This window comes from Eublepharis macularius, chromosome 19 (genome assembly GCF_028583425.1).
Source record: "Eublepharis macularius isolate TG4126 chromosome 19, MPM_Emac_v1.0, whole genome shotgun sequence".
Lineage (NCBI taxonomy): Eukaryota > Metazoa > Chordata > Lepidosauria > Squamata > Eublepharidae > Eublepharis > Eublepharis macularius.
Window position 1 is genome coordinate 15220134 of NC_072808.1, and position 26551 is coordinate 15246684.

General features: G+C 49.0%; 2 protein-coding genes across 2 annotated transcripts in view; one reads left to right on the forward strand and one right to left on the reverse strand.

Annotated features, from left to right (window-relative positions):
- The window catches only part of SYN1 (synapsin I), a 147901-nt gene extending 147380 nt beyond the window's left edge, over positions 1-521 (forward strand). Inside the window, exon 13 of the mRNA XM_055003741.1 lies at positions 386-521. Within this exon, the coding sequence (XP_054859716.1) occupies positions 386-521 (136 nt within the window). The remainder of the gene's footprint in view (positions 1-385) is intronic.
- Positions 522-4902: 4381 nt separating this feature from the next.
- On the reverse strand, positions 4903-26551 carry ARAF (A-Raf proto-oncogene, serine/threonine kinase). The gene is made up of 16 exons (XM_055003617.1): positions 26465-26551; positions 20539-20771; positions 19849-19955; positions 19258-19360; positions 17804-17958; positions 17572-17676; positions 16289-16439; positions 12825-12852; positions 11339-11493; positions 10892-11094; positions 10593-10769; positions 9846-9892; positions 9435-9553; positions 9180-9311; positions 8286-8420; positions 4903-5419 (listed from the first exon to the last, which is right to left on the reverse strand). The coding sequence occupies exons 2-16, from the start codon at positions 20761-20763 to the stop codon at positions 5279-5281; spliced, it is 1983 nt and encodes a 660-aa protein (XP_054859592.1). The 5' UTR covers positions 20764-20771; positions 26465-26551; the 3' UTR covers positions 4903-5278.

Sequence of the window (26551 nt, forward strand, 5' to 3'; positions counted from 1 at the left end):
TTTCCCTCCTCCAAATACCCTCTAGCAGAGTTCTGTTTCCAACTACCAGGATATTTCCTGCTCTTTGCTTCTCTCTGCTGGTCAGATTATCCATTGCAGCTTTCGGGGAGGAGGTGAAGGGCGGGGAGGCCTGCATTTCCAACCCCCTGCTTGTCTGGCCCCCTTCTGTGCTCTGTGCTTGCTCCCTCCCACTCTCCTGGGAAGGCTGGGGTTGCTTCCCAAACCTAACCTTCCCCTTCCCCTCCCTCCAAGCATAAGTTAAGCAGCAAGTTCTCTTGCCTGGCCTGATATTAATAGTGTCTTTCTCATCTCTCCTCTCCGCCTCCCCCTTCCTTCCCCCTCCCCTCTTTCCCTGCCTCCCTAACCCTCCCTCGTTGTCCCTTAGCAAATCCCAGTCTCTGACCAATACCTTCCCCCTTGCAGAGGCACCGGTGCCACGGGGCAGCCTTAGTCAGGACGAAGTGCGTGCCGAGAGCATCCGCAGCCTCCGACAGAGCTTCGCCAGCCTCTTCTCCGACTGAGCAACTCCCCTCACCCTCCACGCTGGGATCCTGGACCACCCAACCCAGCACTCTCTCCTTCCCCCCACCCTACGTGCTATCTTGGCTCATCCCCAATTCCACCGGTGAACCACAGGACGGCACCCTTCCTCCAAAAATGGGGGGGGGGACTCCTCAATAGTCCTGTGGGAGTCTGAGGTGGAGTAACCCAGTAGGCCTCTGAACATCCATTTTGAATGTGCTCACAGCTTCTGGGCTAAACAAGTGGGGGGGGGGCAAGGTGTCATTGCCTCCTGATGCCTCGAAACGCCAGAGGCTGTTTCCCTCTGAAGATGAAAAGAATTTGTCCCCAAGTCTATAGATAAGGCTGGTGTCTAAACATATTAAATAGTTTTCCTCAGTCCTAACCCAAATCCATTCCATAATCCGCCCCCATACAGGGCCGTATTATTCATAAGGCTGACTAGGCTGAAGCCTAGGGGCCCCACAGGGACTAGGGGCCCATCATTTTTTTTTGCTGAGGCACACCTCCACATAAATCACAATTAACCGATTCTCTCGTATGAAATGAAATCTGGCCCTCAAGTCAGAGTTGACTTGTAGCGACCCCTAGTGGGGTTTTCATGGCAAGAGGCTAACAGAGGTGGCTTGCCGTTGCCTGCCTCTGCAACCCTGGTCTTCGTTGGAGGTCTCCCATCCAATTATGAACCAAGGCTAACCCTGCTTAGCTTCTGATATAACCTCTATTAATAAGATAATTAACTGCTTCCTTATTGAAGTGAAACAAATTGTCTCTTATATTAAAACAATTATCCATAAATTATATATATTTGTAATAAATAATAACTTTATTCACTTCAAAATCTTACAGTATTGAACAATTATACCTGCCCCCCCCCAATGTGCTTTCCTGAAGAGTTCTACTTGTGCAATAAAAAATATTTTTAAAATTGTGAATAGAGTTCTTCAGGAGAAACACACACACACCCCAAATGGATATAGGGCTACGTACGTTCTGCGGCCTCGTATCTACCGTAACCAGGGTCAGGCTGTCAGCTGTAGTGGGGAGAGAGATCGAAGTGCCGGAGTGGGCCTGAAATAACTGAAAGCCTAGGGGCCCGGCCATGGGTTAATACGGTCCTGCCCCTACCCGCCTTGGCGGAGTGGGAGACATTCCTGCCCCATAGAAGCCCCACTCCCCCCATCCTTTTCTCCTGGCTTCCTACTGTTCCTCTTGGTTTTTAAAAATTTACCTCCCCTCCCCATGCCAAGAGAGGGCCGTACTCCCCAATAAACCTTCTCTCCCTTCTGCCCTGGAATCCCGAGGCTGCAGATTCCTCACCTCCACGTTCCTTCTACACAAATATGCAAAATTTGTGCCCGGCTCACTTCTCCCTGCCCTGATACTGGGGAGGGAGGGGCGGTCCCCAGGGCTGGGCAAAAGGGAGGAGAGGAGGGGTCTCCGGGGATCTCTGTACATAGCACGAGGGAGGGGACCCCTCCCAGGGCCATGTCTGTGTTTGTGGCCACAAAGGTGTCTGTGTCGCTATTTGTGAATAAGCCAATCGCCACCCACCCTCCCGGCAACCAGTTTTCCTTCTTGGTAGCATTCCTATCCACCACCTCCTTGCTACGGGCTCTTCCTTTCCCACCATTATGCAACTGGTAATGTGTCCCCCTCCACACACACACACTTCTTGGCAACAGTACGCCTTAATGCTGGTGTGAGCACACACAGCCCTTCCCCGTCCTGCCTCATGCCACTTTTTCACTCACCAAGTAATATTCTAGAACCTTCTCAACAAGTTCCTCCCCAGACAACTCCCTCATGCCAAGCGCCAAGATGGTGTAAAGCAATTGGACGGGACAAATTGCCCTGTGGACGGTGGGCCAGTTGGCCAACTCCGGATCTGTGGTGGAGAACAAGATCGCTTTGGAGGACTTGGTGTGATCCCCCAGTCCCCACCCCACCACTTGGCCAGCTGCTTCCAGGAATCCACTCGGTCCTGGATCAGCCTTCTCAAAGAACAGCCATAATACTGCCACTGTAGCCAAGGGATACTTTTGCCATCTTGGTCGGTGGGTGAATAATCAAACTTGGCACCCATGGACTATGCAGGGGGCCGGGGCACGTTCCAGTCCAAGAATGTGATTTCCCCCTCCTGTTTCCCCTGTATATAGAGAGACACAAATCGAGAAACCTCCCACTATATTTTTGTGAGTTTCCCTTACCTTCAAAGCTGTGTTGCCTGCTACCCCCCACCGCCTTCCTTGAGAAACCCTGGGCCGGGGTAGGGGGGGGAAGTCACTAAACGCGTGATGGTCTGGTAGCTGCAAAGTCGCGTGTCGTAGCCGTGTCGTGACATGACGCTTTGAGCTGTGTTTGTAATCTATCACGGGGTCGAGGAAGAGGAGATGGCAGGGCTTCGTCCCCAGAGAACACATTCTCTTCCCCTTCTCCAACCTCTTCTCCCCAGAGAGATATTCCTTCCCCCGAAAGGGATCTGGGGAGGGCAATTTCAAGTGCTAACTTGGTATCTTTGTTATTTATTCTTGTCCGGAAAGTGCTTCACCCCCCCGCAACCCTCATGGGGGGGTCAGAGGCCTTTCCTTTTGCTGTGATTTTGTCTCTATGTGGATCAAAGTTTCAATGGATCAGTGGTGTTAAAGACAAAAATAAATAAATATATATATATATATACACACAATACATTACAAAAAAACCCTCAAAACTTGCTGGAAAAATACACGTTATGTGGCTTGAACAAAATGAATAGAAATCTATATATAGATATATATATATATTGACACAGAGAGATGTATCAAGATATTAAACTGGAGAAGTGAAGAGGAAAGATGTGTTTGTGTGTTATTGGGATATGAAGGATCAAAGGAAAATATCTTGGGGATCGTGGATTGGTCTCTATACAGTTTGAGATATTTTGGTGCCTAAGAGCCAAGCTACAAGTGAGGCCTGACACAGGTTGGACACTTGTCAGCTTCCCTCAAGTTTTGATGGGAAATGTAGGCGTCCTGGTTTTACAGCTCGGCTCTCCATTACAGCTGCGAGACCAGGACGCCTACATTTCCCATCAAAACTTGAGGGAAGCTGACAAGTGTCCAAACTGTGTCAAGCCTCACTTGTAGCTTGGCTCTAAGTCAGCTATGATTTGACCGCCACCACCAGCGCTCATGGAAAAGTTGGATGGTGCCTCCTGGTGGCAAAGTATCCCACTTGTCAGCCAGGTTGGATTTTTTTTTAAATGTCTTTTTAAAAGCCAGGTTTTAAATTTTAAATTAGACCTTTTTTTACTCTCTTACCGTTCAACCTCAGTAAGAATCTCTGTTGTTGTTTTTAAAAGCTGGTCTAAAAATGAAATCTCAGCTTGACATAAACAGGCATGGTAAAAGCTGCACTTAGAACGTTTTAAACTTCCAGGATCTATCAGACACACTGAATTAAAAACTGCTTTTCTATGTTTAAAATAAAGGGCGGTGGGGAGGGAAAGAGGAGCCTGACTTTTGAAGTTGAGTGTCGCCAATTTCCATAGAGTAACAGTGGCAGAATTTCAAAGCACGTTGAAGCCAGCGGACTTAGAAGGATCCGAGTCCCAGCTCTGCTTAGCATTGCACAAGAAGGCGCCCTGCTGGCATCAGAGGATGCCATCAGGATCGGGCCGCTGCTGAGTGGGAGAGTGATCCATCACCCATCAGAGGCCCAATCCGGGCAAGTCTCCACTGGTGCCTGGGGGTCACTTTTAAGGTCACCAGCTTTGTCCAGAGGGCATCTTTTTCCATTGTATGCTTTCCAGCCACTTGAGTGCTGCAGTATCTTCAATGGTCAAATAATGAATATGTATATCTTTACTCAGGGGTTATTTTGTAGAAAAAGAGCTGGAGGAACTCATTAGCATATGCCACGCCTCTTGCCATCACCAGAAGTGTGTCATTAGTATAACTGATTTGCATATGCTACACCCCCTGACATCACCTATTCTGGCTGTTTTGGACCCAATCCTGGCCATTCAGGGCTAAATTTGGGCCCAAAATGGCAAAAAGGGGCAGAAAATGGCTGAAAAGGTGCCCAAAATGGTCAGGATCGGGCCGCTGCTGAGTGGGAGAGTGATCCATCACCCGTCAGAGGCCCGATCTGGGCCATTTCGGCCCCAATCCAGGCCGAAACGGGCCCAAAATGGCCGAGTCAGGTGGGCAGGGCCACCTGACATGTGACCTCTTTGGGGAACTGCCGGAACTGCGTTCCTGTGCATTCCCCCTCGAAATGAGCCCTGCCTTTACTAAAAGCAAGGCATCTATTGTAGAATAACCAAGGGTGCTGTGAACACAGTACATTGCAAGACTGCTTCTTGTGACACAGTGATGCTGCCAAGTCTGTGAACCAGTTATAATCTTTTCATTTTATTTTACGCTTTTTGTTTCTATGGGAACATGCTCCCTCTTCCAAGGATACCTCCCACAAAATCCCCAAACAGGAGGAGCGCCCCATAAAAATACACCTGGGGAAGATGGCGCCCAAACCGCCCGCAGAGGAGAGCGTCGCCTTTTCTGCTCTGGCGCCCCCTGCTGGGATTGCAGGCTGTGGAGTGAGGAAGTCGAGCCCGACGGAAGCTCCCTACTAAGTTCAAGTCTCTCTGTACACAGGAGCAGAAAGGCAATGCAACGCCTTGGACTGAGGCTGCCCTCCTGGAGGGCGGAAAATCGGAGGGAGCTGGCCTTGAGGGGTATGTGGCCTTGGTGGGCATTTTGACCCTCGCATCATGTTAGCTGCGAAGCCGCAGGATAGTGGGCAGAGCGAAGGGGGTCAGTTCTTCGTTGTGAGCCACCCGATGGAGTGTGGGCTCAGAGGCGCTGCGCTCGATCTTAGGCAGGGAGTGCTGGAGTGACTCAATGGTGTCTAAAATCTGGAAAGAAGGGAATGGAAGAGTTGGATCAAAATCACGCACCGATACATATTAGCTTAGCAGGACTCACCTTTCTGGATGCCACCCTAAAGTAACTGAATACAGTGTCTCAGGACACACGCAACATTCAGCATATGCTGAGAGAATCTCGGCTTTTTGAAAACTCCGAGAGGCAAAGATTGGAAAAAGCGTGAAATCTCCAGAGACATCTTGGTAAAATGTCCAGCACTTGTGGGCTGGGTCTACAAGGCCGTTCATGGCTGACTACCTCCCCGTAACCAGTCAAATGATTTTGCACATTAGGGAAATATATGTAGATCTGCTTAATGAGAAAATTATGCAGAGGTCCCAGAATCACACATTTGCAGCCAATCCACCTGCAGGGTCTGTTTTCAATGCAAGGACATAAACTTTAGATGAGGCTACATCTGAGTATGTGAAAAATTCCCGAGTCAGTACCTTCACAATCTGGGTTTTCAGTCATAAGGTATAGATTTTAACTGGATTTGAGTCCAGGGCTATTTCTGTTTATCGCGTTAAACAATTCATGTACCTACATGGTAAAAGGTAAAGGTAGTCCCCTGTGCAAGCACCGAGTCATTGCTGACCTATGGGGGACGTTGCATCACGACGTTTTCTTGGCAGTCTTTTTCTTATGGGATGGTTTGCCTTTGCCTTCCCCAGTCATCTACACTTTACCCCCCAGGAAACTGGGTACTCATTTTGCCAACCTCGGAAGGATGGAAGGCTGAGTCAACGTGGAGCCAGCTACTTGAATCTGACTTCCGCCACGATCGAACTCAGGTCGTGAGCAGAGCTTGGGCTGCAGTACTGCACCTTACCACTCTGCGCCACGGGGCTCTTACCTACGTGGTAACAGGCTCAAGGATGTGTATGCCACAATTCTATGAGCCTGCACAAAAACAGAACGTCATAGTGGACAAAGAATTCCACTCCTTGAAAATTTAAATCTAGATTTCTAAAAATCAGATTTCTAGATCCTATCGGTTGTGCTAATGTATTTGTGGGGGCAATGGCTGTGAGAAATCTCAGAAGCCAGAAGAACTGCTAAATAAGATTTTCAGAGGCCAAGGGTGTGTGGGTGTGAGATTCACTCTTTTGCATAATGCCTTAATTCTCCCCATGGCTAGCAGAAGCAAAAGAAATTATGCAAAACTGTAGACACTGCAGGATAGATTAAAAAAAATAAAAACAGGCCAATTTGCTTAGTATGTATATAGAAGGATTCCATTTTCAGTGCTGCAGAATCTGGGTGAGCTTGGTGCTGAATTTTGGTTTCTTTTAGCACACATAGCTCTGATTTCAAGGTAACTCAGACTGTGATCCCTAAAGGGACTGTAATTTACCCTAGGCAAGTGGTTAGCTATGAAGCTGGACAGAACTGTTAAAAATGGTTTGTCTGCCCTCCCGAAAATTTTGCTCTGACTTTCTCTTCGCATGGAACCAAGGGCACCTTGGCACTTAATCCCCTCTTAATTCTAACTTACTAGATCTCGGGGAAAATGAGAAAGGAGACATGGCTGATGTGTATAAAATTAAGTTTGGTGTGGAGAAAGTGGAAAGACAGAATGTCCAATACCCTAAAACTTGGGGTTAACCCAATGAATTTGGCAGGCAGTTGATTCTGGCCAGTGAAAATAGTTCTTTCACATGACACATATTTTTATCTTATGGATCTTACTGCAACAAGGTATGGTCTCTGGTTTTAATGGCTTTAAAAGGTACTAGACACCTGATTGATACCTATTTATTTATATCATTTATACTTTGTCCCTTGCCCAAGCAGCTTACATCATTTCCCCCTTCTCTATCTTCACAACACAAATTCCTGCAGAGGAATTTCAAAGGGAGATTAGAAAGGGAGACTGCTGAATTGCAACTGATAACGAAGCTCAAGACAATGCGTGCACCTGGACTGAATCAGGACCTAGGCTTCCTGACTCATTACCAATGCTGATTTCTCCACACCCACTAACCCCTCTGCATACCCCAAGCCTGCTATTTGTCAATCATCTGCTATTATCATTCAGCTTCTGTAATCACTCCACTCTCCAAGATATAAGCACAGATGGACTCACATTCTAGCTGTATCTGAAGAAGTGAGCTGTGGCTCATGAAAGCTCATACCCTACCACAAACGTTGTTAGTCTTATAGGTGCTATGGGGCTCTTGCTCTTTTCTACTGCTACATGGCTACCCATCTTGATCTAACACAACCATGTGAGGTAGGTTAGGCTGGGTGTGCATGACTGCCCCAAGGTCACCTAGCAAGCTTCCATGGCAGAACGGGGATTCAAAACTGGGTCTCCCAGATGCTAGTCTGACACTCTAACCACTAAGAGCCAAGCTACAAGTGACGCCTGACACAGGTTGGACACAAGTTTTGATGGGAAACGTAGGCGTCCTGGTCTTGCGGCTTGGCTCTCCGACTGCTGTCCAACAGACTTTTCAACTGTCACTTATCCAACATTCCACCAAGCTGCCTACATTTCCCATCAAACCTTGAGGGAAGCTGGCAAGTGTCCAACCTGTGTCAGGCGTCACTTGTAGCTTGGCTCTAAGCCACACTGGTGTACATACACACACAGATAGTCCCATCAATGTATCCACTCCCCTTTTAAAGCCATCTAAACCAGTGGCCATCATTACATCTTGTGGTAGCGAGTTCCGTATTCACCTATTAACTGAGGAAAATCAATGTGGTGAAGGCTAAAAGCCTTTGCGTCCTGCTGTGAACTTAGTGGAAGTCACTCTTATAAAAGGAATTTTGGATCCAGTGGCCCTTTGGTCTGAGCCTACCAAGCCCTTCTTAGGCCAGCGTGTTCTCACACACCCATGGACTCACCTCGGGAAACAAGGGTCTCTCTTCACGCTTGAATTTAAGGCAATCGCACATCAGCTTGCGCATGGCTTTGGGGCAATTGCTCGGCACTTTGCTTAGGTCAGGAGACAAATACCCCCGGCCAACCATGAATATGATCTGGAAGGAGACACACCCGTGTGAAAAAGGGTCTGTTCCTGAAGGTCCCGTTCCCCCACTGCTTTACATAACAACAACAACATTCGATTTATATACCACCCTTCAAGACAACACCCACTCAGAGCAGTTTACAATGTTATTATTATCCCCACAACAATAACCCCCCTGTGAGGTGGGTGGGGCTGAGAGAGCTCTGAGAGAGCTGTGACTGACCCAAGGGCACCAGCTGGCTTCAAGCGGAAGAGTGAGGAATCAAACCTGGCTCTCCAGATTACAGTCCTGCCGCTCTTAACCACTACACCGAATTGGCTCTACAAATAATTATCCCACCTTTCCATCAAGGAGCTGAGGGTGGTAGACATGGCTCTCCCCTCCCTCATTTGGCCTCCTCTCAACAACCCTGTGAGGTAGGTTAGGCTGAGAGTGTGCACCTGACCCAAGCTCACCCAGGAAGTTTTCATGGCAAAGAGGGGATTCCAAATTCCTCTCCCAGTCCCTAGTCCAACCCTCCAACCATTACATAAGACTGCCTGAATCCTGCAAGCGTGTCCCAGAGTGAGGTGGAACCACAATCAAACCTTGAATAATCTCTAACAATTGAGTATGGGGGGTGGGGTAGCAGGGGAAAATCCGCTTGCCACGCGAACACACAGCTAGCAAGACACACCATGGGATAACGCAGAGATAGAGGCAAAGAACGTTGCAAAGTTTTTCTGCCCCTGTGCAAAGGACGCAGCACTAGATCCTGTCCTTCCTTACCTGGTCTCGGTTGTTGATGTGACTGTAGGGAAGGGTCCCGGTAATCAGCTCGTACAGAACCACTCCGTAGGAGTAGACGTCGGACTGGAAGCTGTAGGGGTTGTCATCTTGCATCCTAATCACTTCAGATGCCTGAGGGAGCCCAGAGAAAAGGCATTCAGATCTAGGGCAAATACCTCCCAAGGGAAACAGGCCATTGCTCTCTTCTTGCTTCAACCGAACCCACCCCAAGTCTACTTAAAACGCCGGGCTCACCATCCAAAGTATGGAGCCGCTGGGCTGTTCCACTTGCTGTGAGCCACTCCAGCGAGTCTTCACCGTGGCCAGGCCGAAGTCGCCGATCTTCACCGTCAGTCCCTCATGCAGGAAGATGTCTGTGGGTGGCATGTGAAGGAACGTCGCACAGGCTTCCACGCAGGGCTGCTTACTGCCCAGTTTGGCAACAGGTATCAAGCTCTGCGCCATGCTGAAAATCGACCCTTTCCTTCTGCCGTACTGGAAACAGTCTCTTGCACATCAAAGGATACAATCCTGTCCCCTCCCATTATGACTCTCCTGACACTGGGACTCTTCACGCTGGTCAGGTAACCCCATGTAACCCCAGTCCCCCACAACAAAGAGACATGAAGCCCCACCCTCCCTAAAATAGCTAGAAGGGAAGGATACTGTTGGATTTGAGATCTCGGTGGATTATCTGCTTAGCATGAAGATAACTGGGGAGAAAGAGAGAGAGAGAGAGAGAAAGAGATCAGCATCTATAGTGACTAGCATCGTTTAACAGTAATGTTAATACATATGTTTTCACTTCAGTTCTATTTTCAGATTTGTGGTTGATTCCAGAATCCTACAATACATATCCTGTTGCTTTAATTATTGGCTGTCCAATCCTGTCAATTGTATTGACATTCTGTGCAATCTTCCTTGAGTCCCAAAAGGTGGACTATAAATAATGTAAATAAACAAAACAAATAAATAGCAAAGATGCCACACACAGACAGGGATGCACTCCGAGGACTGAGCAAGAGTTATTTCAGTTTGGTGTAGTGGTTAAGAGCGGCAGGACTCTAATCTGGAGAGCCAGGTTGGATTCGCCACTCCTCTGCTTGAAGCCAGCTGGGTGACCTCGGGTCAGTCACAGCTCTCTCAGGGCTCTCTCAGCCCCACCCACCTCATAGAGTGATTGTTGTGGGGATAATAACAACCTACTTTGTTAGCTGCTCTGAGTGGGTGTTAAGTTGTCCTGAAGGCTGATATATAAATTGAATGCTATTGTTATTGTTGTTATTGTTACCTTTTTAGCAGTCCCCAGATGTGCACACTTCCCGTCTGTAGTACAGTCCGTCTCCCCGTCCCCTTGCCACTTTCCTCCTGTATCCCGAATACCCACTGTAATGTTCCTTCCCCGGCACTCACTTCATGCCCTGCGCTGTCTGCCGGGCCACGTCAATCCGCTGCACCATTTCGAGGGGTGTCTCTTGTACGTGCAGATGCTGATAGAGGCTGTTGCCTTCGCACCACTGGGTAATGATGGCAAAGCTGGGCCGGGTCATGAACCCCATGAAGAGTAGGATATTCACGTGGCGAGTCTTCCTGCAAGCGCGAGGTGCAGGTGTCGACGGCAGGCCTGGCTAACACGCCCCCCTCCCCGGATCCCTTTTCCTTGCCTCTCGCCAAAGCCTGCCTCCTTGGAGGCCAGCAACCCTTGGGCCTACCTGAGCACCTGCATCTCGTTCTTGAAAGCCTGCACCTGCTCGCAGGTGGGATTGGTGACCTTGAGGATCTTGATCGCGACGTCCCCGTGCCAGCGGCCCCGGAAGACCGTGCCGAAGGAGCCGGCCCCGATGCGCTTCAGCAAGGTTACCTCATTGGAGGGAACTTCCCAATAATAGCTCGAGTCCCGATAGTTCAAAGGCTTCTGCAGGGGCAAGGCCCAAAGATGAAAACGGAGCCAGGAATGAGGTTTTGGTTTCTGTGCCGCGCCTCCCCACAAAGCCGCACGGTTCCTCCAAGCACCTTATCAAACCTGCCTAGTCACACCGTTCCAGCCCGCCCATGTCACCTTTCTGGACCCACACTTCTCTGATGGTTTCACATTGCCCCTCGGCAACCACCTGGCAGCCATTTTAAAGCAACGGCCCTCTCCCCCACCCGCCACTCACAGGTTTCTTCTTGTCTTCCACAGGAGCTTTGTGTTCTCTTGGGGACTCGCCAGGGGACTTGGGATGCGGGGAACGTCGGCCAGGTGAAACCGCAGCCATGCTGGGAACTGTGGGGGGCGGCGGGGTACGAGGCGGCAGCTCTGGCCCACCGGGACCTGCAGCAAGAACAAAGTGCTGAGACCCAGGATAGCTGCTGCCAGGCAAGAGTAGATAAGACTGATTGGGACAGGCCAGCGACAGGACCCCATGAAAAGCAACTTGATGTGTTCAGATATAGATTTCCTTCACAGGCACGCATGTTTCCTTACAAAGGCGGCATCCGCACACTGTGGGACGCTGAGCTGCTGTTATGCTACAGCAGTCATCCACAACTGGGTTTTGTTCACATAGAAAAATCCAGTTGCAAATTATTGCTACAGACAGCCCAGGGATAGCGTAATATCTGACAATGTAGGGATGGAGGCTCAGTGCTGCTCACAAGAGGGCAAAACCACGGTTTATTTGAACTAGGTTTAGCTTGGGAAACCCGGATTCGTCTTCCATAATTGCTCAAACCCTGGTCTGCCTCGACACATGCCAGTTCCATTTCTTTCTTTCTGCAGCCTGGGAGGAAATCGCTTGGGAATGAGTTCAGGATTAAACCAAGATAAACAGTGCAGTCCTAATCCCATTGACTTCAATAGACTGGAGTAACTCTCCATAGGGTAGAAAAGAGTCCAGTAGCACCTTTAAGACTAACCAACTTTACTGTAGCATAAGCTTTCAAGAATCACAGTTCTCTTCGTCGGATGCATCACAGTTCTCTTTGTCATGCATCTGACGAAGAGAGCAGTGGTTCTCGAAAGCTTATGCTACAGTAAAGTTGGTTAGTCTTAAAGGTGCTACAGGACTCTTTACTATTTTGCTACTACAGACTAACACAGCTAACTCCTCTGGATCTATCTCCGTAGGACTGCACTGTAAGTCTGCATTCAGGCATCACAGGAAACCATAGTACAGTGTGGTTAATAGCACAACTTCAGATCTTAATTTAACAGATACCTTGATTAACCAGAGTTAAGTGTAGTGGCCTGCATTCAGACAACTGTGCAAGCCATAGCAGGTTTCATTAAACCAAGATTTCACATTATGTCTGAATACAGGCTAAGAGTCTCTCTACACGTGAAGAATGCCTGTCGGGAGATGCCGGGAAGGGTAGTTTAAAAGGATGGAGCCGGCAGCAGGGCAAAGTCTTTGCTATACACTGGAGCTGTGTGAAGGGGCTGTGAAATGCCAGAAGGGAAACTTCAGCCCACTAGAACCTCTCCGGGTCCAAGGCCAGCTCTGGAAGGCAGCTCCAGCCCATTTCCATTCCTGAGGAAAGGCACCCAAACAGAACTTTCTGCCCACCCTCCCACCCCCAGTTCTTTGCAACACAGAGGGATTGCCCACACACATGCACGCATTACACCTGCCACTCCCCCCCCCCCTTTCCAGAGATGCTTACCATCTGCATGGTAGTTTCGGCTGATGAACTAGAAAAGAAAAGGAAAATACAGAGCTCAAGTGTGACCACACAGAAGTGAGGACTTTGGTGGGGTGAACAGGACTTCTTTAAATGACAGTCTGTTGATACAGTCGTCCGAATGTCAGATGAGGACCTGAGAGATTCGAGTTCCAATTCCTACTCTAATTATATGTTATTCTTGCACTGGATATTCATCACAAGCTGTGTGTTGCAAGTTCCATGTTGGGGATCTTAATCCCCGGGCAAGAGAGCCCCCCGATTTGGATTAGACTTGGGTTACATGGGGAGAGGATAGTCATGCCCCCCCAAAGCCATTTCCTAACCTGAAATGGCCCCATTAGGGAAACCAATGTGTACCCCATCACTACACAAGGACCATTTTGGGTTGGGAGAACAGCAGGGTGGGGAGGAATAGGAACTCGCTCCCTGATCACCATGCTACAGATCCAAATTGGGGCTCGTGCCTCTGGAAACTGGGTTCCCAGCACAGAACATGCATCTGACTGCAGGGTCCTGGGAGAAACATAATGTGTGTTAGTGCCCTTGGAGCTCACAGAGTGGTCCTGGGTCAAGCTCTCTCTCTCTACTTGCCTAACCTACCTTACAGGATTCTTAGAATAAAACGAGGAAGGGAAAATCATTCAAATTGTCCTGAGCTCCTTGGAGGATGGGGTTCCTTCTCAGTGAGTAAATGAATAACAGCAACAGCATTCGATTTATATCCTGTCCTTCAGGACAACTTAACACCCACCCAGAGCGGTTTACAAAGTATGTTATGATTATCCCCACAACAACAATCACCCTGTGAGGTGGGTGGGGCTGAGAGAGCCCTGAGAGAGCTGTGACTGACCCAAGGTCACCCAGCTGGCTTCAAGCAGAGGAGTAGGGAATCAAACCTGGCTCTCCGGATTAGAGTCCTGCCGCTCTTAATCACTACACCAAATTGGCTCTCTGGTAGTCTCCATTATTTTGGGGTGGGGCTGAATCCGCCTCTGGGTGAGATGAGCTCGAGGACCCAGCGGCTTTTCAGCCCTTTTACTTTCAGCTCTTCTGCTCTACAGATCTGATGTGCTCTGGAACCCATTTCACCATTGCACTTTCTCCTGAAGGACTCCAGTAATCGCAGTGTGTCAAGAGTCCTTCTAAGTCCTTGGCGGTACTGCCTGCAGCCCTCCAGACCTTTGGGAGTTTAAAATCGAATCTCCCAGGCCATGAGAAAGACATAGCAGATAGAGAGGCAGGGAGGAGCCGTAGAGAGCCGTAGGCGGGAACACCTGCATCTCTCTTGGCCCCGCCCCAGTTTTGCCTCATGCATCTTGGTCCTGGCCCAGTTGTGCTACACACAACTGTGTGTCAGCTGGTGACAGATGTACACACCCACAGTTGAGGTAGAGAGGGTTTTGTTCTGGGGCTCAACTGGAGGCCCTTCTGCAGCTGTCATTCTTCGAACGCTTCGGTCCACTGAACAGGAAATGCACACCCCTCTACCAGGCCGATCCCTCCCCATCATTTCTGTGATGGGATGAAGCCCCAGAGCCCCGGCTGGAAATGATCAGAAGCCGTTCGGCAGAGTGGTTGCTATTCAGTGTGGCCTTGGGATGGGAACAGCGCCACCTCTGGGGCCGGTGAAGTCCTGCTGACGCCAGGGGAAAAGGAAGTTGGACTAGATGGTCTGTATGGCCTCTTCCAACTCTATGATTCTATGATTCTAAGTGGCTTGGCAGACCAAAGGGAACGGGTCTGTGGGCCATATGTTGTGAATCAGCAATAGCCAAGAATCCACCCTGGGATTGAAGGAGACAGAGCTGACTTATGGCGACCCCGGTGGGGTTTTCAAGGCAAGAGACTAACAGAGGTGGTTGGCCATTGCCTGCCTCCGCAACCCTGGCCTTCGTTGGTGGTCTCCCATCCAATTCCTAACCAAGGCCGACCCTGCTTAGCTTCTGAGATCTGGCACCTTGTGATTAACTGCTATGCATCTAAACTGTCCTGTAGGAAGAGAGGGCTGACTACCCTCGGCGGGAGGAGCTAATTTACCCTTAGAACACGTAGTATGTCAGACTAGGATCTGAGAGTCCCCAGGTTCAAATCTTTGCCCAGAAGCTTACTGGGTGACCACTGGGCATCACACATATTCTGCCTAACCTACCTCACAGGGTTCTTGTGGGGATAAAATGATGGAGAAGGATGTCAGCCACCGTGGGTCCACATTGGGGAGAAAGGACCAGTATAACTGAAGTAAGTAAATATTTAAAAGCCTCCATTTTGGCCAAGAGGTTATACCCTGGTGCTTGCTAAACGTGAACTTTGTTCTCAAAGGCAACCCTTGATCCACAGTTTCTATAGGGATTCACTTGCGCCTAGATCTTTTTCATTATTTTATACAGGTTGCTGGTTCCTGCCCCTTGGTTTTGGAACCCAGTCTGCCCAGTTCCTGCTTCCTGGGATCCCAACTGCAGATCAAATCAAGTTTGACATACGACTGACCTCTTTTTGGTTGGCTGTAATTTTCATGAGTGTAAAACAGTCATGAGATCCAGGCTGAAATGGAGCTCTGAAATCTAGTTCTTATCAGGTGGTAAAGGCACGTCTGGACTGTACCACTTCTGGTGGCAAGTGGGGGTTCACATGATGAAATGTGAACCCCCACATGTACCACATGTGCACGCGCAAAGTGTGTGCACGCTTCCAGGACCAATGACATCACTTTGGGTCAGCTAGAACAAGGGGGGAGGTTTTAAAAGTTTAAATCGCCCTCGGTGAAAATGGTCACCTGCCCGGTGGCCCCATCCCCTGATCTCCAGACAGAGGGGAGTTTAGATTGCCCTCCACGTCGCTGTCTGGAGATCAGGGGGCGGGGCCGCCGGGCAGGTGACCATTTTCAAGAGGTTCCAGAACTCTGTTCCACCACGTTCCTGCTGAAAAAAAGCCCTGCCTGTGCCTATCTGAAAGTTGAACAACTGGGAAAGAAGCGGAATAAAACCACGAATTACCCTTAGAACAGACAGTTGTGCAAAAGGTAGTTGGCCCAGTCCCAGACCCTTGCTTTAGAAGTGTCATGCAGTTATCCCGGGGAACTGGACTGGATTTGGACAAAGGAAGCTTTAGACTCAGCCAAAGCCAGACCATTTCCTTGATTCCACAAGATGGGGGAAAATAAGTGTATTTCGACATGCCCCACAATGGCCAGATGTCCCAGTGTTGCATAGTGGTTAGAGTTCCAGACTAGGATCTGGGAAACACAAGAAGCTTTCTGGGTACCCTTAGGCCAATTATTTTCTCCACCTAATCTATGCCACGGGGTTGTTTTGTGGATAAAACGGAGGGAGAACTATACAGGCCTTCTTGCACTCTTTGGAGGTAGGATGGGATTAGCGAGATGGGATTAGCGAGATAGCCAGGTTCTACTCCCGGGAGGTGAAAAATGAGCAGAAAGGCCTCACCTCGAGCATGCTGCTGTCCACCGGACTGATGGTGCTGACCATGTGGACATTCGGGGTCGAAGTGGAGCGATGCCGTTGGAGACGCTGCCCGTCGCCATGAAGGCTGGGGAAGGTGAAGGCGTCCGGGCTGTGGAGTGGCTGCTTGTGTAAGCTGGAAGGGAAAGGGCACAATGGGGAACACTTTAGACCCAGACTGCATAGATCAGACCAGACCTCTGCCACAGCAGGGACGATGAGGATAAGTGGAGCGATGCAGAACCAGCACGAGAGCTGCCTGCCTCGTGAAATTCAGGAGACGTTTTCCCTTTTCAGTACGTAAGGGATAACGCACATTCTTTAAAAGGAAGAAACCTGATCTTATGCTCAAGCATTATGCTTGCAAGCGACCTCAGTCAAGGTGGCTGTGGGTGCTCCTTTCTCCAAATGTGGCATTCTGTTTTTAACACTCCACGAACATTGACTAGAAACTATATATTTAAAGATCTTTGCTTGGCCTTAGCCAATATATGTTGTGTTGCGAGAGTAACTGTTTTGGTCATGATGTTGACTTCCTTCCTTCCGCAGAAGTGATATGCCGGGGCTGAGAGCTAAACTACACGAGACGAGTTACACGAGGACACTCAAGTGAAGAGAGACGCAATTATTAGCCGGGATGCATAGTTTGAATTTCACCTCTCTGTACAGAGCGAGCAAAGATCGTTCCTCAGAGGGTTTGTTAATTTCACTTCCCCTTCCTCAAAGGGTTTGTTAATAATTGACAAAGCCTTTCTGGAGGCAAAGAGGAAATTAACAAACCCGCTGAGGAGCGATCTTTGCCGGCTCTGTAGAGAGAGGTGAAATTCAAACTACGCATCCCAGCTAACATTGCGTCTCTCTTCACTTGAGCATCCTCATGTAATTCATCTCGTATATTTTAGCTCTGAGTTAGCCCTCTACTTCCTGCTTCAAACCCCACACATAATAGGGTGGGCCCCCTATGCTCCCACTCCACTAAGCAAAGCCAGAAACCTTCCCTCCAACCTAAGGTGCCTCCCTGAAACTTAAGGGGCTCTTCTTGCATTGGAGGAAGAGTCGCTTCATTTGGAGGAAGGCTTACTTGAAGGAGTGGAAAGTGTTGTGGGCGGAGTCACGGATCTCCAGGCAACCTTTTACAGTTCCCCAGCAACACCTGCCTAACCCTTTGAAGTAGTGCATGATGTCCAATCAAGTTCCCCCTGGCTCCATCCTACCCCAGTGGTGGTTTTGAGACCCCTTAAGACTGCTGGGTGCAAGCAAGTTCTTACCTAGAGGTCTGAGGGGTCATGGGTTCGTGATTAGCCCGGGCTGGGGTAACAGGGACAATATCTTGCCACAGTGAAGGGTCTGTCCACGGGTCATGGCTGTAAACACTAAAAAGAATAGAGACAATAGTCACTACAAGAGGAATGCAGGCTGGGGCATTTAGCAGAGCTCCAATCTTATTCTTGGAAAAATGGGGAGGGGGGGGGTGCGCACGGCAGCTTGGAGGATACGCACGGCTTATGTGTAGTAGCCAGGTCCACACAGACGGTTGGGACTTTGCTGCTGCAGTGTTCGTGGAACTTGTAGCCACAGGTCTGGCAGCGGAAGCCATGAAACAGGAACTTACGGCAGAAATCGCAAAAGGCCAAGCTGAAGTAAGTCTTGCGGACCTGCCCAAAGAGATGGGACAAAGGTCAGAGGTGGGGAAAAGAGCTTCTGAGGCTTTAGAACTGGCATCTCGTTGGGGTGCCCAATGGATTGCTGGCAGGGTGACGTGTGCATGTCATGAAGAGGGGGGTGAGGGTGGGAATCCAAGGTCAGGTTCACATGAGTACCATTATTTCAGGATACCAAGACATTAAACATTTTCACTTCGACACAATCCAGGAAGACCTCAACCAGGGGATGAATTCAGGGCGGGCTGGGGCCTTCCTAGTTATTATCATCTTAAGATCTCAATTAACCATTTACTTGTGTTCAGTTAATGGAGAGAAGTACCAATCTTTGGAAAATTAAATTTCAGCTCAATTTTATTTCGAGGAGTACAAAAAGCCCTTAGGAGTATACAATAACCAAATCTAACAACAAAGACAAATATGTGTCTTTAAATCTAACAACAAATATAAGCGATGGGAAGGTTACACCGAGGCACGACGCTAGATCGTCCAGAAGTAATTGTAATGGTGCAATGATATTGCCTGTTATGCTCGTTGTGAGTAAATATGTTTGCAATTCGTTAAGATGTACAATTAATGTTTGGCAAATATTGAATTAATGTTTAATGTTTTGCCTGTGAAGGAGCCTTTTGTGCGAAACGGGACTGGACTCCTTACATGCCGGCAAAACCCGTAGGCGGCATGATTTACTCATGAGGAGGCATCTACCAATTTGAAGTTTACAGGATTACGGTAAAAATTTGCTCCGTTACGGACTGTTATGGACTTTTCCCAAGGACTTTGCTGTATGCACTGTATGAAGGAACTTTGATTCGTCTTACCACCGTTGAATTTTGGTGTATCTGAGTTGTGACATTTTGCATGTGGGAATTGATTTCATTGAGCACTCTAGCAATTTAAATGTATGAATTTGTGATAATTTTGGTTATTGTATACTCCTAAGGGCTTTTTGTACTCTGCGTTAGTTTGGTGTCCCTGGAGCAGCTCTTGTTTGCTTTAATTTTATTTTGATGCAAAATCTTGATCGGTTCCTGGTTTTGCACTTGTGACGTGTTGTATTAGTTTTGGACAACAGTGGGTTGACAGATGGGGGCTCAGATCACTTTCTGAAGTTAGGGTTCCACCAAATGATCTTGCTGCTAGTATAAATCTTCCCTTGGTGAACTGTTTCCTGGACAGCTAGAGCGTTATTGCGAAGTGCCTTGGAAGAGATGGATTGGGCTTGGACGTGCTTTTGGAAGCGCTCTGGGGAAGAGAATCTCTCAGGCAATGACAACATGCAAATGAACTCACAAAATTGTGCATAGTGAGTGGCACGTCTTCCAGAACCTCCACTGAGAGCTCGGTCCCTTCCAGATTGACCAGGTCTGTTTCCCAATCTGTGATGGTTTTTCGCCTGCAGAGAGAACTGCCTTAGATTTGAGGTGAATGCTACCCAGCTGCGCCCCAAAGCTTTCCATGCTTCTGCCGCCAGAAACCTTTGGAAGTCCTGTCTCCATGATGTTCACTGAAATTGGGACCTCACACATGCAGTCCACGTGCTCAGTCTTGGTGTTACAACCCCTCTTCTCTTTTACCTGATACAACAGCTTTCTATAAGCAGGGAGTTTTTGTACGGGGTGGGGGGGAAGCAATCAATCATGTTTGCCTAAAGCCTGGAATGGTACGACCAAGACTCAGGTTGACCTTCTCAGTGAGGGTAGAAATGAATACATGTACATCAAATGCAAGCTGCAGGCTTTTGCAGCCTCAATTTGCCTCGGGGCCTGCAGGGAAAGGAGAAGGGGTTTAACCCTTCCACTTCCACTCAGTTTTGCTATTCGAAAATGGCTCCTCCATTATGTGTTTCTCATGGCCTCCTTTCCCTTTGCTCAAGTCACTCACCCGCCACCTACTTTCCTGTAGACAACGCAGCAGTCTTGGTTGAGCCCACGCACCTTCAGGGCCTTGTCTAGAGAGCTGTAGACAGTCGTACCTGGTTGGACAGTCACCTGAGAGGAAGCAGGGAAGAAGCAGGATGGGCAAGGCAGAGGATGACCTGTCCTTCCATTTTAGTCACGGACCTGGTGACTCTCCAGCCTTCATCTCTCCTCCCTGTCGTCTCCCCCCCCCACACACACAATTGTCCCAGATATCATTCAAATCCCAGCATAACAACAACAACAACATTCAATTTATATACTGCCCTTCAGGACAACTTAACGCCCACTCAGAGCAGTTTACAAAGTGTGTTATTATTATCCCCACAACAATCACCCTGTGAGGTGGGTGGGGCTGAGAGAGCTCTGAAAGAGCTGTGACTGACCCAAGGTGGTTTCAAGTGGAGGAGTGGAGAATCAAACCTGGCTCTCCAGATTACAGTCCAGCTGCTCTTAACCACTACACCAAACTGGCTCTCCAGTATAGTAGCATACTCTGATTTGGGACCACTTTGGGCTCTTTTGGATTCATAGCTTTACTCAAACATTGCTCCCCTGCCAGTAAACTGGCAATTGCAATAACTCAATGGACCGGCATATTCAAGGAACTGTATTTCTAATCATCGGCACATCGGACCGGCTGCTTCTCACTCACCACCGTCCTCTGCTGGTTAGGAAGATCCACCTTGATGGTGCCCCGGCCCTCGGCCATGGCTCGCCTTCCTGGCCTTTTCCTCCGAGAGGCGCCCAGCATGGCAGTCAGGCTGTTTGAGAATGACAGGAGGGCCCCGCTTTCATCCCCTCCTGCGGAGCCGGGGTCTGGAGAGGACGAGCTGAAGCCATTAGTGAGAGAGCCCGAGGAGTTCTGGTGGCGCTTCATCCAGCTACCTGGAGGGAGAAGGAAAGATACTCCATGTGAACCATTACGCAAGCTTTATTCCTTTGTTTAGAGATTTAGAACATACTTTTCTCCCTGATGGGGAGTCAAAGAGGCTTACGCCATCATTCCTCCATTTTATCTTCACAGCAACCCTGCAAGGTAGGGTAGGCTGGGAGTACATGACTGGCCCAAGGCCCCCCAGTGAGCTTCCGTGACAGAGTGCATAATTTGAACCCAGTTCTCCCAAATCCTACTCCAACACTCTAACCACCACACCGCGTTGGCTCTCCCGCTCTTTACTAAGCACAATGGAATGCTATCGTAAGGCACACTCCTAAAACCAGTCTGGAAATTGCTTAGAGTACACCATGCTGGTGTAATGCAGAGATGCACCAGGGCAGCACCCCATCGACTGGTGTGAATCCGGTGCTGGAGTAGGGACCAAAAATGAGCAGCTTAAGGGCAGAGACGAGTAGAAATCAGCATCTTAAGCCCTCTCCACCCATGCTCTGCCCCTGGCAATGGAATAACATTTAACTATTCCCATTGAACTTAATAGGAGCGAAAAATTCTCTCTGCCTGCCTCCCACCATGCCTGCACAGTTCAGAATACAGAGCAAGTCCGTAGTCTATGATGGGTTCCTGAGCATTATATAAAATCCCCTGCCCAGGCATCAGACAACAGGGTGCGCAGCACATGGCTGCATTTCTTTGGCCTCAGGTCAGGCATATTTCAAATATGCATGCAGTGGTGGGAGTCCTGTGATGGACACCCACAGAAAAGGCCCTTTGCACAAAACACCCACGTGTGTGACTGTTGCAGCCTATTGCTAACGCTGCTCTGCGCAGAATCCTTACGGGTGCTGAGGACACAAACACCAAACTGCACTCCAGCAACTGGGGATGTACCCTGTGCATGGAAGGAAGGGATCCAAGTGGGACGTTCTGGCGGCTGCAAATGCCGAAGCCACGCACACACACCCCTCAGAGATCTGCTGGTAGAAAATCACTCTGATGTCATTACAATGTTATGCCAGCATAAGCCTACGTGCTGGGAGGGGAACTGTGAGCACAAATCATTTCTGGGCGAGTTCCCTTCACTCCAACCAGCAGGGAGGTGTGCCAGTTGATGGCTGCTGGCCTGTCATCCTATGATGGGGATGTGGCTGGTGTCCTTGGCTCCTTGGAGTTGGGGAAGTCGCTTTTTTTATTTTTCTTCTTCTGAAAGGATGCTTCACCAGTTCTGGTCGGGTGTCAGCAATTCATTCGTGTCCGGGATTTAGGACTGAGCCACAAAACAGTGGGACGTACTCCACGCATCCACCGATTTATAACACGAGCCCAGAACCTGTGTGTCACAGAAATCTGGGATGCCAAGATTCTCAGACTTACGAGGACCTAGAAACTGACTCAGGATGCCACAAAAAGCTTTAAATAATCTCCTGGAAAAAACATGGTGCTATTAGCAGATTTTGAAGAGACCGTAACTCTGTTATTTTCCAGCAGCAGATATGCTTTTTAAAATTGGACCGCTTCGTTCCCATGGCTCCCTCCACCCACCCTTATTTGTCCTATGCCCGGTTTTTGGTACAGAACGCACCTGTGAGCTATGGAGAAAGATAGCAGCTTGTTTGGCAGAAGGAAATAGGCTGATTCAGAGACATTTTTCCTACTGCATGCGTGGCTTGAGGCAAACTTAATTCGGAAAAATAATTAAACTCTGGGTTAAAGGTAAGGAAGTCGTGCTTACTATACTGTACACACATTTCTGGGCAAAAATTTTGATTCCTGAAGAAGAAAAATCTCCTTTTCCCATTTGTTACCCTATTTCTTGCAACCCCATTCCTAGCCACCAATGAACAAGGAGAAAAAAATGAAAGGAAATGCCCCCCAAGTAACAGCAAAAATCTACTACCTAGCATTGCTCACAGGAAACATTTACAAATAATTCATTTATTCAAAATAGTCATACCCTCTTCTCTCCATCAGCGGCTGCTTGTGGCATTTTCCCCATCCATCCTCAATTCTGAGTGGCCACGGCACCCTTCTCTAGTTCCCTGTCTAATTCCAACACCGCCCCCCCCCATCTCCAACCACTTCAGAGGTTGTTTCTGTCCCTTAACTTCCAGCAATTTGTCAGCTGCACAACCAGGGCAGGAAAATATGGGTGCAGACCCCATGTGCAGTCTAAATATCAGTGATCCCATAATAGTTAAAATATCACGAGATGTGGTTTTTCTCATGCTCACGAGGCTTAGCGAGGGCAGCTGGCCAGGGCAGCACCTTTGCCGTCTCTCACTTCAAAGAGCCTCTAGCTACTGGAAAAGATGGGGCAGAGGCAGCCAAGATATTCTTTGAAATGACAACCTCTGAGCAGAAAAACGGGAACTTGACATTCTACAAGCTGTCCTTTCCCCCATCTACTCACCCTTAGTGCGCACCAGCACTAGCTGTGTGTGTGGGGGCACCAAACTGGGCACCCTCAGAGGCCTTGCCAGTTAAATTCAGTGCCACCCTTCTCCCCAGCTGGTCTGATGACCCCCCAATCCTGCTCTGCAGCCCTGTGGTAAATCGTAAGTTCTCTCCGGATCTAGGGACGCTGGGCTCCTTGCACATCTACAAAATTCGCATCAGCAGCTGCTTCGATCGTGACAGGTGCTTTGCTGTCAAGGCGCTCTCTGAATAAACTGACGGGGGAGGCACGCTCACAAGGAGCGTTCTATTGAAAGAAACAAATTAGCGCCCCCGTCACTCAGGCACCGATTAATCACGGGTATCAGGAGCAGCTCACGGCTACGTGCCAAGCATAGAAACAGAAACACCAAGACAGGTTTGCTATCAGGAACGACAATTGTGGGGGAAATGCATGAAACAAGGGCACGGCGGCTGTCTCCGGGCTGGAAGACACTGCTTATTACAGGGAATCTTTACCGAGTTTAAAAATACAGTGTGGCATAGTGGTAGTGCTATAGCTGGGAGAGCTGGGTGCCAATCTTTATTCTGCCATAAAGCTTGTTGGATGACCCTGTGCCAGTCCACCTAACCTACCTCACAAGATTGTTGTGAGAAATGGAGGAAGGGGAGAAACGAGATCGATGGATGCTCCAGGCAGTTTGTTGCAAGACATGGGGCCAGCGACCTGTACGGGATCCCATTTGAAGATCTGCGGTGAGGCCTGTAATCCAGGGATCCCATTTTGCAGGGCTGGGAAAAGGTGTCTGCTTACACCACGATCTCTCCAGGCGTGTCGAGGCACCACCTGATCAGAGATCCGTCTTTCGCAGCTCTGTTGGCCATGACCCAACTGACTCAACCCCAGCTCTTTTCAACACGCCAATTTAGCATTACTTCTTCCTACCTTTGGTGACATCACACACCTGCTTTAAAGAAACATAATATGCTAAAGAAAAAATCCAAACCTCTGAGCATGCACCAAATGCCTTTTTCGTTACTGCTGAGTAACTATAAACTGTCCCTATACATGTAAAGTGAAATATAGCTTCTGCCCAAGGGCAGGTAACAGAGATTCTGTAAAGAATTTAGCCCCACGCCTGGTTTAAAAAAGAAATTAAGCACTGCTGCCTAACCTCCCTCGCTAGAATGCGGAGAATACATGACAACTGAAAAGGTTAAAGTTTGTAGCAGGCTAACCACAGAGATCCAGCAAGATAGCCACAGTATCAGACTAAGAACAGTAGAAAAGAGCAAGAGTCCAGTAGCCCCTGTAAGACTAACAAAATTTGTGACAGGGTATGAGCTTTTGTGCTCGTTTCTACTGGACTCTTGCTCGTTTCTACTGCTACAGACAGACTAACACGGCTACCCCTCTTGACCAGACTAGGAACAGCAAGACCTGGGTTGATATCCCTGCTCTGCCACGTAGCATTTTAAGTGATCGTGGGATACTCTCTCTTAGTTTAATTATTTCACAGGATTGTATTGTAGATAAAGGGGGGCAGAGAAGAAGAGGGAAGCCACCCTACGTGTGCAAACAAAGGCCGAGATAAAAAGAAGGTTGTGGTGTAGTGGTTGGGCCAGGTTCTGGAAGACTCTGGCCCAGTCACACACACTCACCCGAACCTGCCTCACAAGGTCGATGTTAGGATAACACGGAAGAGAGGAGAACTCTATGGGTTCCCATTGGGGAAGAGAGGCAAGGTATGACTGAATGAATGAAGTTAACAAATAAATAAATACAGATAAAACTTGTACATGTTAAATATTGTGAAAGAGAGGGGAGGGTGTCGATGGCTCGGACTCGTGGGATACAGTGTAGGGAGCAAGCTGTCTTGCATAAATGTGAAACGGCATCAACGGGGGGCTATGCAAAAGCAGAGGAGCGCTCCCCTCAAACCCTTTTCCATTGCAATATGGCTTGTGCAAGAGACCTTCCCTCTTCATCAGGAGAGACGGTGCCGCTTGGAAAACTGTCACAGTACGGTGGTGAGAGTATCAAGCTTGAACAGCATAAGATTGGAGTCCAGTAGCACCTTAAAAGCTAACAAGATTCCCAGGACTCAAATCTTGCTCTTCTACTGCAGATCAACAATGCAAAGCTACCCCCTTCTAAGTCAACGGATTTAGAGGGGTGTAACTCCATTTAGGATTGCATCGCAACATGACTCTCCACCTGAAACAAGCCAGAACGGAGAAGACGTGGGTTCAATCCCCACTTGACCACGACGCTCACTGAGTTACCCCCACGCTGGTCGTTCTGTTCTTTAGCCTAGCCTCCTTTGCAAGATTGTTGTGAGGATAAAACAGAGAAGGGGCAAGGCACGCAGACCAGCCTGAACTGCTTGGAACGGGATAAAAATACTTTGTCAGATGTCGCGGCCCACGCAGGCACATGCCTTCACACATTTGCGAGCAATGATTAAAACGCAAGAAGGCAGCAACAGTTTTAAACCCGCTGCCCCTCTTGCGTTTGCAAGTTCTGCCACAAGTAGCAAACATCTTAGCCCGAACCTGTGGGCTACAGAGATGACTGACACCCTTCACAATTAGTCTCAGCTTCCGATGGCAAAGGCAGCCAGCTGCATCTGGGGAACTGAGCAGGGGCTGGTGTTTACCCAGGCAGTCCTCCTATGGTGAACAGAGTGTACCCTGGGCCGGTATTCATTTCAGCAGAGGCTTCGGGTCTGCCTCTTGCTTGGAAAAGGGGGGGGGGGAAGCTGGTGCCTCCTGCGAGCTAAGCCACAGCCTCAGGCCAATCCCGGGCCAGTTAGACGGCATTCCCTGGGCAAAAGGCCTGCTGCAGAGGAATGTTTTGATGGGGCTCTAACCACTATACATCCTGCCTCCCCATAGACAGAGATCCTAACCGTGCCTGGAAAGACAAGAGAAGCTATCAGCCCTAGATTCACCTGTTCTAGTCTAATAAACTCCGCTCCTCTAATAGGGAAGGGGGCCCCGCAGATCCTGATTCCTCCAAAAGGAGCTGCCCCACAGAAAAAAAGGGATCAAGGTGCCAGGGCTGTTTTGGGGGGGGGGGGGCGGGAACCCTTCCTCGTATTTTAGGGTTCCCATTATACGAGGGGGGTGCCAAAGCATTAGGAAGAAGGGGGATCGCAGCTGCAACAGGGAGGAAATTGGGGAGGGGGGAGTACATTCCAGCCCCCTCTTGCATGCAGCCCCCCAACCCCGAGGGACGGGGCTGGAAAGTAACCAATGGAATGCAAAGGGAAAGGGGACTTCCTACCTGTCACTTTGATCCAGCCACCATCTTGTACGAACGTTCGGAATGGGCGTGGCCTCGAACGCTGACGTCACACGGAGGGGAAGGAAA

Excerpts from the sequence above, each read along its gene's own strand:
- ARAF (XM_055003617.1), bottom strand. The coding sequence starts at position 20,763 with ATGAAGCGCCACCAGAACTCCTCGGGCTCTCTCACTAATGGCTTCAGC. Across the intron at positions 9,893-10,592 it reads CAGACAGCGCAGGGCATGAA|TTATCTTCATGCTAAGCAGA; the intron begins GTGAGTGCCGGG and ends CTTTCTCCCCAG. Across the intron at positions 5,420-8,285 it reads AGAGACCCTTGTTTCCCGAG|ATTTTAGACACCATTGAGTC; the intron begins GTGAGTCCATGG and ends CCTTCTTTCCAG.